Raw genomic sequence first — 13,791 nt, 5'->3', positions numbered from 1 at the left:
CAACGGCCGTCGACTCCTCTTCGGCTTCTTCTTCTCGGGGTGGTTTCTTGAAGTGTAGTAAAAAGGTTTACCCGACAAACCTTGGGATGCATCAAAACAAAAAAATGCCTTATTCTAAATGCCTAACTTCATTGTACCAGGAATGCTTAAAAGTTAGTGAGATTAGTTAGTCAATAAGCATATTTTTCCAAAGTGATGCACATTTCTGTGCGTGTAGTTAGCAATGTACAGACATGCGGAATTTCAGTTGTTTCCTTTTATATCGGTGTGTCACAATGGCTTGGCCAAAAACCCAGAAGGGTTGTTGTCTGTCTTAGCTTTCCTCCCCTTTCCTTGCGCTACCCTCATTCTTCATAAAGCGCTTGCGCAGCTGTTGCTCGCCCTTCTTCTGCTTATTCTTCTTCTTGTCCATTATATACAAACATACGTACATATGTACGTATGTACAGTATATAGAATACCTTCTTCTTTTTGACACAGTTATCTGCTTGCTCAATGAAGTTTGCAATACTGGCATTTCCATACGCGTATTTTCATTCATTTTCCGCTTCCTGTAATTGAAATTCGGCGACGCTGTCTAATTGCCGATTGAGTGGGCGTGGACGTGGGCGTATATCTACGTACGTTCGGGTATCTGCAGGGCATTTCTTCTTAGTGTGTGTGTGTTGCAGGGGGGGGGGTGTACACACAATGTAGCCCAGTTCCCATAAAACGCAAAAGGAACCCAACACTCCACTTTAGATAGTGCTAATTGGTCGGACTAGGAAGCGGGCCAAAACGGGCCACGGTAATGGTAATAGTAATGGTAATGGTCTTGGATCAGGTCATCCGCTACCGTTTGTTCGCCACCGTTCTTCCCCCAAAAACATAAACTAATCTCGGTTCATCTGACAAGCTGGAACGTCTTTATGGTGGCTGCTCTTGAATACTTTGAATGCACTGGGCGAAACCGGTTGAAAGAAGTTAGGAGCAGGCACTATGAAGGCGGAGATAGCAAGTTTCAAACACATCTAGCTATCAATGGTTAAGCACTTATAAAAAAAAACATTTGTTTGAAGGGGTTCTTAGGTTATACCAAATATTGCAGTGCTCATTTCAATAGTAATAACACTATTATGATACATACAGTAAAATGATGATACGATCGTACTAAGAGAATGTTCCCTGTGTGGAGATCGACTAACTCCCCCAATCTCTCGCTTGGCCCAATTAAACGCTCTGTTCTTCCCACAGTTGGTGGGTCTAACCCAGTTCAAAGCCCAGCCTTAGTGGAAGACCAGCCTGGAGCAACACCAGCTCTTTTTGTAGATTACAAAAATCACACATGCCTGGGCTACTTGTCATTGCGAAAATTTCGAGGTGTGTAGGCAGCAGTTGCATTGACAGAGGTGTTTGAGGTGATCTCAGAGGGGTTTCCCAGGGGAGGGGGGAGGGGGGGCGGTGGTTGTGTTTCTTCGGCTATCGACGAAGAGGTGCGGAGGAGGATTGGCTATGGCCTGACCCGGCCAATCTCCAGCTGGTGCTCGGACCCGTATCTCTCGCATTGTAAATGTCAGTGGTGTTTTTCAGCCATTGCCCAACTGCCACGGTCCATGGTCCCCATCATCCAGCCCCCATGCCCATGCCAAGGCAAACCAAACCAAAACCATTCCAATCCCATTTCTAGGCCCCATCCGCATCCACATCCACATCTACGTCCACGTCCGCGTCCACGTCCGACGTCCACTCACATTAAATTACATACACTCCTTTTGTTTGCAATATATTTAAATTGCTTGGCCGGCCTGTCTAAACAGTCCAAAAACAGCGAGAGGATCGCTGAAAGAAATACGAAAAATGGAGAAAATAAAAACCATTGCCAAGAAGAAAGATCGGCCTATCCAATGGCTCAAACAAATGGCAAAGTTCAAACGAGGTTAACAGCATTTCATGCCACTTCCACTTCCACTGAAGTTGAGTCTGGATGGACCATTGAGGATGGGGCAGGGAACTGGGAGCTAGCAGCTAGCAGCTAGGAGTCGGGAGCACCGAGTTCGGAGGATGGAGGACAGGCCACCAAAATGGATAAAAAACTGTGCAGGCCAAAACAAAACAAACAGCACGGCCAAGAGCCATTCTAAACGACAGGCGGTGGTAACATGACCGTGCACCAAAAAAAAAAAAAATTGATTTATTTTGGGCAAGAGTACTATTAAATGGTAATCATAATGATAGATAAAGATGAGGTATTTCATCGTTACGATTAAAGTGATGAGCTATTTTCTGTTCTTTGATAGTTAAGCGCCTAAAAGTTACTCAAAATCTTTATTTGTATCAAGAACGTATAGAATTTAAAGTGCACGCCATTTTCGGAAACACATGCAATTCTATGAGTTTCTTTTTCCGTGCAGAAACGACAGCTCCAGCATATAGAGATCCAGCCCAGCTTCGGATTCAGCTATGGTCGCAGCTTTTCAGTTTGGCCCCAGCAACTGCAAGTCCAATAAATAGACGTGAGCGCAAATCTGAAGCCATGGCTTCATATAAAACCTTTCTAACGATCGTTTACCTCTGGCTCGCTCGCAAAATGTAACAAAGGAGTTGTGCGGAAAAAAGTTGCCCAACGGGAGGAACAGGAGGCACAGGAGGAACAGGAGGAGGAGGTGGCCAGTCCCGATCTCGGTCTTAGACCAAGTCCAGGCCAAGCCTTCGCCAAGCGCCCACTTCCTACTTGCTGCTGCACGCTGCCCATGCCCACCAAAACGAACCGAACTCCACTTAGAAGCTGCCTGCAACACCGAGATTTGGTTGTCGTTCGGTTCGGCTAGGTGCCCCGCTTCAATCGCCGACTACAGTGGGCATTGGCTAAGCAAAACAGCTACTGGGAAAGAGATGTGCCTACGAACTAAATGGATATCAGATATTCAAAAGAATATCTTCTTTTACTACAGGAATATCTTTATAGCGAATTGGAGATCTTAAGTTTTTTAAAATGAAATATTGGTTTTAGGATTGAAGCTCCAATCTGATTGCACAGGTTGGGTTCTATGAGTGTATCTGGTAGTTCTTCTAGTTCGTCTTTAAGCAATACATCCTGTTTGTGGTAGCTGTTGACTGGGAGACTAGAAGATCAGGAGACTAGGAGGCTGGAAGCTGCGTGGCCTGAGCAGCGACGTGGTCGCCGGGATCTCCATGGGCCATTTACGTGGCCAAGGGGCCCCTTTGCTTATGTGTACGCCACTGGGGCCCCGAAAAACAGAGAGCTATGCTCGAGGAGCAAAGCGGAGACCACCGCTCAGTTAACCGAAAAAAAGCCAAACAAGAAACACACAAAAAAAAAAAAAAAAAACAAAAAACAAAAATGGGTAGTGAGTAAGCGAGCTAAGGAAAAGGCGAGAGCAATAACCAGTTTTGTCTCCCAAAAAAGCCAAACAAATGAAGTCAAGTCGCGGCGGGGGAAAAACAAAACCCGGCTGAAAAGAAAGGGGAATGGGGCAAGAACGTAGCTCATGTTTACGAGTCACTGGCAGAAGAATCGGGAGTTGAGAATCGCTCTGGCAGCGGGGATCGGGCGGGGAAGACAGGGCAGCAGGTCGGGTCGGGCGCTCTTCGGGCCTTAACTTTTAACGTTAACGGCCATCATCAGATAGAGCACGGCCAGAAAAACTGAAAAACTGAAAACACTGAACACTGGAGACTGGGTCCGAAGACTGCAGACTGAGAGCCCCGAAGAGTACTGAGTACAGTTCAGTTGAATTGAAGTTGTGGCAAACGGGTATTGAGGGAGTTGCAGAGCTATAGACTGGGTCTAGGCTTTTTGTTTTTGTTGCCATCGCTGTTGTAGGAGTTTTGGCTACACAGAAGTTTAGTTACATGCTCATTACATAGATACACACACACACACACACACCCATGCACATGTGCACACAGCCAAACAGAGGAGATACATTGTAGACCGTATGGATACATACAATTTATGTATTGCAGATACATAGATACATAGATACTCGCCTCGGATGCTGCTCTTTCGCTATTGCCTTTCTAAACTTGGGCCTTTTCCGATCTTTATCATATCGCAGCGAAGAAATACAGCCAAGCCAAACCAAGCCAGGCCAAAAAGCAGAACTCCCACAAAAAGCGGACCATTTCTTCTGCCAAAGATCTTTTTTCTCATGCATAAATTGCGAACGAAAGCAGCTCGTTTTTTCCCTATTTCTATTTTTTTTTTGTGCTGTTGTTTAATCCAGACTCCTCTGCTCCTCTCGGCATCATTAGTTTTGAAATTTTTATGTATTGTGGCCAGGCTCGGGTACGGGTACGAGTATTGCATGTTGTTAGAGACGCGATCGTCGAGGATTGGATTTGATTGTGACCGGGCCGTGGAAATGGAAGTGGAAAAGCGGAGAGATGGCGGAAAAACTCCGCGCTTGAACTCGGCGCTTTTCCCCGGCTGTCACCCTGATCGGCTCAGGTTGCCGTGTGTGGGTAATTGTGAAAACAATTTAGACGAATTTTCCAGTTCAATTGCGCTTTTAATTTAAATTGCAGACAGGCTTTGTTTTGCTTTTCTGCGCTTTGCTTTTTTTTCTTCTTTTTTTTTGCTCTCCAGCTCTTTGCTGGCACAAATCAATTGTCAGTCCATTTTGGAGTTGAAAGTTCCATGCGCGAAAATTGCCCAAGATGATCGTGATACCCACGATCTGGGGCCCAAATGCGATGGACAAAAGCCGTCGAAATGGTAAATGGCAAACTGAAAACTGCAAGCTGGCAAACTTTTGGACTGGGAATGTCAATTTGGTGGCAGTTCGATGGGAGTTAATTAACGAACGACGACCGATCGGGATGACCGTTTGGGAATGAGTTCGCATCGATCGACAGCTGGCTTAATTGAAGGAATTTCGAGTACAATACTCAGAAGTATACCATTTTGCATTTCCTGGGGGTATCGAACTTAAGATGAATACCTAGCTTATTTAAGTTAAGTGTCTTGCGGTTGCCATCGAACTAATTTCGCGATCATAAGAACTTTTACAAGTTATTAAAGATCTTTACAATTAACCCACATCTGCATTTCAGGGGCCCTGGCCAGTTTTTTATATCTACTTTCCCAATGGAAGCCCCACCTTAATCATAAACTTAATCCTAGACTCGTAAAACAGATCGCCAGATCATAACATTTAAGATCAATCAATATCTGGCTGATGAGCAAGTAATTCACGAAGCGATCGTTAAGAGCCCCACACACCAGAATTATCTCTCAATAGCAGTTTGCGCTAGTTTCTGAAAATATCTTATTGATCGATCGATCGCTCAGGTCGATCCACGGATCATGACTCATAAATCTGCCAAACGATCGCCGGATTGATCTCCTTCGCTGCTTCTGTTGCTCCAAACATTCTCCCGATGGCTTCGCCGTTTTCTATTTGTAGAATGTAACAATCATTGATGATGACTGTTTAATAGGCACACATTTCGGGGCACTCGAGTTCCGTGGCCTGAGGATCGTCGAGCTCCCTGGTACTTATTGATCACTTCAGGCCTTTCACCGCTGCCAGCTGGAGCTTCAGCTGGAGCTTCAGCTGGGGCTTCAGCTGCTTCTGCAGATGATGGCGTCCAAGTTGAAGGAGCTGGAGCGATAAAGCCAGCTGTAAGCTGAAACTGCACCCGAAACCGAGATTTAACTCGACATTGGCTCGGTTTCATGTTGTTTCCAGAACATTAGGCCTAAGAACGGCTCAAATCGCCTGCTGCTAAATTTCACTGTTTATTTCTTTTGCTCCGGCTGAAATTAAAAGACTATAAACAATCGTGAGAATGGCACTTGAACATGTTCAAAACTATAATGGCCTAAAACGAAATGTGCAAGAGAAGCCGCAACCGAAGCTTCGAACGGCGAGGGGGCAACAAAAGTTCACTCGAAAAAAATGTATACATTATTTCGATCCTTCTGAAATTATAGCAAAGTTCTTAGGATGAAGTACCGAATGCCGTAATGTTGCTCAAATCGATTATGTTTGATGGCTCATAAAGATGTTAATCTATACTATTTCATTTATATTTTAAATACAGATTTGTTCTCAGTGTAACCCAAAGAGCACACAAAGCCAACAAACGGAGCGAGCCATGGACAAGCGGCTAAATGAACAGACAGTCAATCAACTTTTAGTAAAAAGCAACGGCCAAGACAACTATAGCAATAGCAATAGCAACAGGCATGATGACTGGTACTATGGAGTGTGTGGTGTGTGTTGTGCGGTGTGTTGTGTGTGGTATGACTGCGACTGTCGATGACGTTGGCTTCAAAGAGAAAAGCGCGGGCTCGGCTCAAGCGAAACGATCACGAGCACTGGCATTGGACTGGGAGATTGGGATTGGTGCGATCAGTGGGATGGCCAAGATCGGCTGCGTCTTGGCCACGATGATGATTTAAGCAGAGCAGCGCATTGAGAAAACTATTACGAAATGATCAGAGCAGCTAAAACAGAATCAAATCAGCCGAAGACGATGATCTTGCCAACCCCAAGCGGCGATCGCGATGGCAATGGCTGTGCGCTATTGCGATCGTATCGTATCGGATCGATCGGTTCGAGACTCGATTACAATAATTACAATCGGCTACGCGCGATTCACCAAATCACAGCAACAACCACAGTGGGACATGCACTTCACAGATGCGCATTCAGATGCAAATGCTTAGATACATTTGAACGGGGCTATTAGATCTTAAAGGCTTAAATCCTGTTTTCTTAAATTATTAAAATATAATATAAATAAGTTCCTTTTAGGGAGGCTGCACTGTATTACGTGCATATAAACAATCTTTATAAGAAATTGAAGTCAAGACGCAGAATTAAAACAAAACTCATCAACATCAACGGGCACTGCTGATTGTATGGGTTTGCGTGTGTGTGTGTGTGTGTGTGTGCTTAGGGAGGGGGGCCAGCAGAATGAGGAAGAAGGGGCAGAAGAATCAAGAGGAGAATCGAGAGGAGGCGCAGATCCATCTTCTAGGCTCCATTTGGCAAAGCGAATCGGGCAGAACGAGAAATTGAAAAGACAGTTACAACCTCATAATGAAGTTCGTTCTCCTCTGCATCTTCTCTTGCCCCCCATCCCCCACCCCCTTCTTGTGTCCTCCAGCTACGTATCTGTATCTTTCTCCCGAAGCTTGGTCTTTTCTCTTGGCGACCGAAGACTGCGAAGAAGTTTACAAAAATCCAAAGCAAAACCGCATGCTACACATAAACACACACACACACTCACACTCGCAATTGACGCACACACAGATACATTGCACCCATACATGCGCGTAAATCGTGATGTCGTTGTATATAGGGGAGCATAGCGATTTTGCTGTTGTTGTCTTTGCGAAATTGAGCGATAAATGAGCAGCGAGAACGAGAATCCGAAAGATACGAAATCGAAAGAGAGCGCCAAAGAGAGCGAACTGAAAGTTCATTTCTCGCATGCGATTTTCCAGCGCCTTCAACGGTAGCTGCGCACGCGTTAAAACGATCTTTCAGATACGTCATAAAAGAAAGATGTTTATTATGAGCAAAAAGTTTGGGTATGCCTTCTGTGTTGAATATTAAATGAAAGCTGGTTTTTATTAAAGAGAGAGAGATGCTTTGTAGTTCAGTTTAAGCAATGCAGTTTATAAATACAAATCAATTGGAAATCATATATTTATAAGCATGCCTAAAGGTGTAATTGCTAATAGCGATTCTTTCTTTTGTGTGGACGTAACCAAATGAAGTAAACTGGCCAAATTAATGGTTTCCGCTTTGTATCTCAAAAGAGCTGCTTTGATTTTCTTCTAGCGTTGTCCAGCACTGCGAGTGCAGCAGATGCAACTTGGTGCTGGGATGCATTCACTTGTGGCCAAAGGCGCTGCTCACACAGATACCCACCGATGCAGTGCCCCCGCACTCGCACTGGCACTAACACACACACACCTACGTACTGGGGATCGGTGGCAAAGATGCAAGATGCGCTCGCATTGCAACTGGCTTTTGGTCTATAATTCTTGTTTCTGGTTTTCGTGCTGCCAAGATAAGGAGTGGGACATGGCCAGCACACAGCCTCATCGTTATTACGTTCCTCTGGCGTATGATGACGGTGGTGCTGCTGATGATGATGTTGCAAATGATAATGATGACGGAATCATCATCTTGCTCTGGAGAGGAGGACAGGAAACTGCAGCAGCATGGCGCTTTGGCTCCCAAAGGAAGCTGACCAGTAATATTTACATTTATTGCTAAATTATGCACACTTTTTTGTGCCGTACTCGGGTATTTTTATTTGCAGGCCCATCTTTTTCACGAATAATTATTCAGTTGATAAGTCATATCTCTTGCATTTTATATCTGATTTGGACATAGTCCGGTCTTTGTGTTTACCCCGAAGTCAATTGCATATTTTAGACCACTTCAGTGCAGTTACTCCTTTGATAAATACGAGCAATTTGGGAAAAAAGGATTGCAACACATCCTTCGCTGTTAAGTGGAGAAATATGCAGATTCCAATTAATCACAATACCACTGCATTTCTTTATATCATATATTCCGTGATAGATTTTCCTAACCATAGTATATAATCATCTAGAAATTGGACAATCATGCCCGCTTTGTTTTCTACTTAAATGTAAACAACGCCATTTATTAATGAGTTTGTAATTTGAATAAAATTCATGACGTGAGCCCATTTCTATGGGGTCGCAGCACAATCTCTGCGGTTTTCCACGGTGAAAAGCGTTGCGATTGCTACTAATGGCCGGAGATTTTCATGGAAAGTTGGTGCGGTTGCTGCTGCTTTTTCTTGCTTATGAAAATTTCACGCCAGTCGAAAAGAATTATTAATTGCGCAGCGGCAACGGGAACAACAACAACAACAACATTTAGCCACCACCGCAGAGGAAAACAACAACAACAACAACAACCGCACACAAATTTCAAAAGTGGGAATTATGCATCGCTGCGCAGAAGCAGAACTCTAAAAACGCACATAGGGAAAATCCGGGGGTAAATGTATCTGCATCTGTATCCGTGGAAGTATCTGTATCTGTGTGCCTGTAAGCGCGTGTAAAATATGGTAAACATGGAAATACGTAATAACTGAAAAAAAAAAAAACAAGAAAACCAGACCAACAGCTACAAAAAGAGTGTAACAAAAAAGGGAAATATAAAATCAGGTACAAATTTTCACCAAAAACAAAAAAAAAAAAATAGAGTTTACATCGCTCTGTCGACGTCGACAGTGCATTGTCATTATTGGTTGCCATAGGCGTCGAAAAGGGGGTTCCCCTTTATGGAACTATCACCTCTAAGCTTACAATCCAAGCATTGTAATGGAGTTTAGTGGGTTCTGATTAATTTGAAGGGTAGTAAAGCAGCTTTATGACAATTATTGGTTGCTTCATTACTACCTTGCCCACATTCTGAGCCCCCCTAAAATTGCGGTAAGCCGACGCCCCTACTCCTTGGCTGTTGTAAAAGCTGGCTTGGGCCTGACTTTGACGATTTCGTGGTCACACAGTGTGAAGAATGGCTAGGAAATATTGTATGCACCGTTGTTTGGTGGGCTGTTACCGATTTACAGATTACTGAGCCAGATAACAAATGAAAGTGCCCTGGCATTTGCTTTTTTTTTTGTATTTTTAAGTTGCTCCGCTGGTTGGACAGGAAAGAAACCCAGAAGGAGGCGATCGTTACAACAATAGAGAAAAACGTTGATTCAACCTTTTAGCTGTGAAGAATAACAGCACTTTGGGTGGGTTTTGGTTTACATATGCTTTATGGAGAAAGATCACCGATAAGAATCTGGCTAAGCTGGGCTTGATGTGGAAGAAAGTCTGTGCTGGGATTTCTAAGCATCCTGCCTTCTCTGTAGTTCCAGAAACTAACTTTTTTAATACTGCTTACACAAGGGAGAGGGGCTTAGATGTTTTCCAAATAGTTTAGCAGAGCTTTTAAGTGCATTTCGATCGATATGTATCTTAATTAGTAGGTAAAGGTTGCTCTTGCCGGCTTTGTGTGAAATGTCATTAAAAAATTGTTGTGAAAAAGCTTATACTTTTACACATTTCAATATTTCCAAACAATTACATATTTTCTTCGCAATGACGATTTTTTGCCATCAAAGGAGGAAGTCTAATATTTTGCCATAGGTGAGTACAGTAAAGATAGATTCCTAAGTGTTAATCTTTCAATTGATAATGTATATTGTTATTACTGCATTTAAGCCATTCACTTGATCCGTAATTTTGCATGTGATGGTGTTATATTTAAATTAATATATAATAATTAAAATATTAACTTACCGCAACACACGTGATTTCATTTCGACAGAACATATTTCCCCAAGTGGTGACAACCCCAGTCGACAGAGCTTTCCAACACTGGTTGCGTTGACATTGTAAATAAATCGTTTTGAGAGATAAAGCTGAATCCGACCGAAAATGGCCAACAAATTCAGGAGTCTGAACAGCAAACTTTTCCAGCTGGCCATGAGCGGCATCCAGCGGACATCGGTGCGTCCGCGGATAAGTTTTCCGGGTCGTGGAAGCGGCTTTACTGGAAATCGCAAGCTGCTGGGAGCCCTGGGAGCCCTAACCGGAACAGCAGGGCTGCTGATCTACGCCCTGGAAACCAGCGTGGATGCCTCCTCGGACTGCGTGCATCCGGCCCACCAGCACTGGAATCACAAAGGGCTTTTGTCCGCCTTGGACAAGGAGAGCGTGCGTCGAGGTTACACCGTTTACAAGGAGGTCTGCTCCTCCTGCCACTCATTGCAGTACATGGCCTATCGCAACCTGGTGGGAGTGTGCATGACGGAGGCGGAGGCCAAGGCCGAGGCGGAGGCCATCACGGTGCGGGATGGGCCCAACGAGGAGGGCGAGTACTACGAGCGTCCCGGCAAGCTGTCCGATCACTTCCCCTCTCCGTACGCCAACGAGGAGGCGGCCCGTTCCGCCAACAATGGCTCCTATCCGCCGGATCTCAGCTATATTGTGTCGGCTCGCAAGGGCGGCGAGGATTACGTGTTCTCCCTGCTCACCGGATACTGTGATCCTCCGGCTGGTTTTGCCCTTCGTGATGGACTGTACTTCAATCCGTACTTCTCGGGCGGAGCGATTGCCATGGGCAAGGTAGTTGACAATGAGGTGGTCTCCTTTGAAGATCCAAATGTGCCTGCTTCGGCCGCCCAAATTGCCAAGGATGTGTGCGTCTTCCTCAAGTGGACTTCAGAACCGGAGACCGACGAACGTCGCCTGCTGCTCATCAAAGTTACTCTGATTTCGACCTTTTTGATTGGCATTTCCTACTACATCAAGCGTTTTAAGTGGTCAACGCTCAAGTCTCGCAAGATCTTCTTCATTCCCGAACTGGAGGCCCAGGCCAAAAGAGAGGCGGAGGAGGCCGCCAAAGCAGCGCGCAAGGCCAAGGAGCAGGAGTGCAACAAGTGCGAGAACCAGAACGAGAAGAAGGACTAAGTTTGGTGAACTGTTTAAATAAAGGTTTTTGAATTTAAATGAATGCCGCGCTTTTTATTTATCGATAGGTTTTCCAGGGCCTAACCATCCGCGCTGTAAAGCACCAACAATTGCTCTGTTATAGATTCTTGCCGGTCTGTTAAGTCAGCTGTTATGTTAAAAATGTAAATAAATGCAAAAAATAAGGTTTAGACTTTAAATTTGAACTAAAGGCCCGTTCATTTAATTATTTCTTACAACAATGGCCACATATCCATCTGCCAAATTCATGGAGTGCCTCCAATATGCAGCTTTTAAGCACCGGCAGCAACGTCGCAAGGTAAGCTTATTAAAACGCAACAAATGATATATTTAAAACATGAATACTATCTTTTTTACATTTCAAGGATCCTCAGGAAACCCCCTATGTGAACCATGTGATCAATGTGAGCACTATTCTCTCCGTGGAGGCCTGCATCACAGATGAGGGAGTCCTAATGGCTGCACTTCTGCACGATGTCGTGGAGGATACGGACGCATCTTTCGAGGATGTTGAGAAACTCTTTGGACCGGATGTTTGTGGACTAGTGAGGGAGGTGACGGACGACAAGTCCCTGGAGAAACAGGAGAGAAAACGCCTGCAAATAGAAAATGCAGCCAAAAGCAGCTGCAGAGCAAAGCTCATAAAGCTGGCTGACAAATTGGATAACCTAAGGGATCTGCAAGTCAACACACCGACAGGGTGGACACAGGTATTTGGGCCCATCTTGGTTTGAAAAACGGAACCTTATGGATCACATATTTTCATTCCAGGAGCGTCGTGATCAGTACTTCGTTTGGGCCAAAAAGGTGGTGGACAATCTGCGAGGAACCAACGCCAACCTGGAGCTCAAGCTGGACGAGATCTTCCGCCAACGCGGCCTTTTGTAAACGATCAAAAACCAACAAATTACAGATGAACCTGTTCAATTTTTATTGTTCTTGTAAAAGGCCAGCATCAGATTGGCCAACTGTTGGGTCTCCGCCAGCGTTACAGCATTGTAGAGGGAGGCTCGAATGCCGCCCACCGACCGATGACCCTTCAACTGAATCATGCCCTCGGCCTCGGCTTTGCTCAGGAACTCCTTCTCCAGGGCATCATCTCCACTGGCACTGCCAATACGGAAGGGCACATTCATGCGCGAACGCACATTGACATCCACTGGGCAGTAGTAGAAACCATTCGACTGGTTGATCGTGTCGTAAATCAACTTGGACTTGGCTGCCGCCAGCTTGGCCATACCAGCGACTCCTCCGTTCCGCTTGATCCACTTGAAAACCAGGCCCATCACATAGATGCTGCAAGGGGAAAGTTTAACAAAGAATTCACCAGCCATGTATCATTCTGGGCTCACCCAAAGGTCGGCGGAGTATTTAACAGGGAGTTGTTCTTGTCCATCTGCTCAAAGTTGAGGATGGAGGGCGTAATCTTCAAGTGCTTGCCTATCAAATCGTCCCTGACAATGATCACCGTGGTGCCCGCTGGTCCGATATTCTTCTGGGCTCCCGCATAGATAACGCCAAACTTGGAGACATCGAAGGGACGCGACAGAAAATTGGAGGACATATCGGCCACCAGTGGCACACCGGCTGGAACCTCGGGCACAAAGTCGAACTCCACGCCCTCTACGGTCTCATTGTCGCAGTAGTAGACATATGAGGCATTTGGGTCCAGCTTCCAGGTCTCCTGTCGTGGAACAGTTGTATACTTTGCCAACTTGGGCAGCACCGCGTTCACAGTGCCGTACTGAGCCGCCTCCTTGGCCGCCTTGGCCGACCAGGAGCCGGTGATTACATAATCAGCAGTGCCAGTCTTGCCAATCAAGTTCAGAGCCACTGCAGCGAACTGTCCGGTGCCACCGCCCTGCATCAGCAGAATCTTGTAGTTACTGGGCACATTGAGGAGTTCGCGAAGATCGCTGATGGTCGCATCATGGATCTTGGCATAGTTGCTGGAGCGATGGGACATCTCCATGACCGAGATGCCGCTGCCATTGCAGTTGACAAGATTTTCCTGCACCTCTTTCAGTACCTATATATGCAGATAGAGATAACCATGTAATCAAGGTTACTATTACACGTCACGTGTGTGGAGTGGTGCCACCCATTTCACCGACCTCTTCGGGCAACTTGGCTGGACCGGCGGCGAAGTTGATAACCATGCTGATACTATGTAGTGCGTCTGCGATCTATGAACCTCTCCGGGAAGCGGCTAAATATTGACTAAAGTGTTGAGCAGTCCGTGCGAGTATTCGCAATCGCTGATAAACGAGACGAAGGCGGGCACAGAGAACAGCAACAAG

General features: G+C 45.4%; 3 protein-coding genes across 3 annotated transcripts; 2 read left to right on the top strand and 1 right to left on the bottom strand.

The window, feature by feature from the left end:
• The first annotated feature begins 10,037 nt into the window (after positions 1-10,037).
• On the top strand, positions 10,038-11,511 carry Cyt-c1L (Cytochrome c1-like). The gene is made up of 2 exons (NM_143426.3): positions 10,038-10,144; positions 10,326-11,511. The coding sequence occupies exon 2, from the start codon at positions 10,436-10,438 to the stop codon at positions 11,468-11,470; it is 1,035 nt and encodes a 344-aa protein (NP_651683.1). The 5' UTR covers positions 10,038-10,144; positions 10,326-10,435; the 3' UTR covers positions 11,471-11,511.
• Positions 11,512-11,645: 134 nt separating this feature from the next.
• On the top strand, positions 11,646-12,415 carry Mesh1 (Metazoan SpoT homolog-1). The gene is made up of 3 exons (NM_143425.2): positions 11,646-11,789; positions 11,857-12,201; positions 12,263-12,415. Exons 1-3 carry the CDS (start codon positions 11,712-11,714, stop codon positions 12,377-12,379), a joined length of 540 nt encoding a protein of 179 aa, NP_651682.1. The 5' UTR covers positions 11,646-11,711; the 3' UTR covers positions 12,380-12,415.
• Positions 12,401-13,717, bottom strand: CG11899 (uncharacterized protein). Its single transcript, NM_143789.3, has 3 exons — positions 13,606-13,717; positions 12,844-13,520; positions 12,401-12,787 (listed from the first exon to the last, which is right to left on the bottom strand). The coding sequence occupies exons 1-3, from the start codon at positions 13,648-13,650 to the stop codon at positions 12,415-12,417; spliced, it is 1,095 nt and encodes a 364-aa protein (NP_652046.1). The 5' UTR covers positions 13,651-13,717; the 3' UTR covers positions 12,401-12,414.
• Between the last annotated feature and the right edge of the window lie 74 nt (positions 13,718-13,791).

Source organism: Drosophila melanogaster, chromosome 3R (genome assembly GCF_000001215.4).
Source record: "Drosophila melanogaster chromosome 3R".
Lineage (NCBI taxonomy): Eukaryota > Metazoa > Arthropoda > Insecta > Diptera > Drosophilidae > Drosophila > Drosophila melanogaster.
This window is presented reverse-complemented; position numbering and strand designations above follow the sequence as displayed.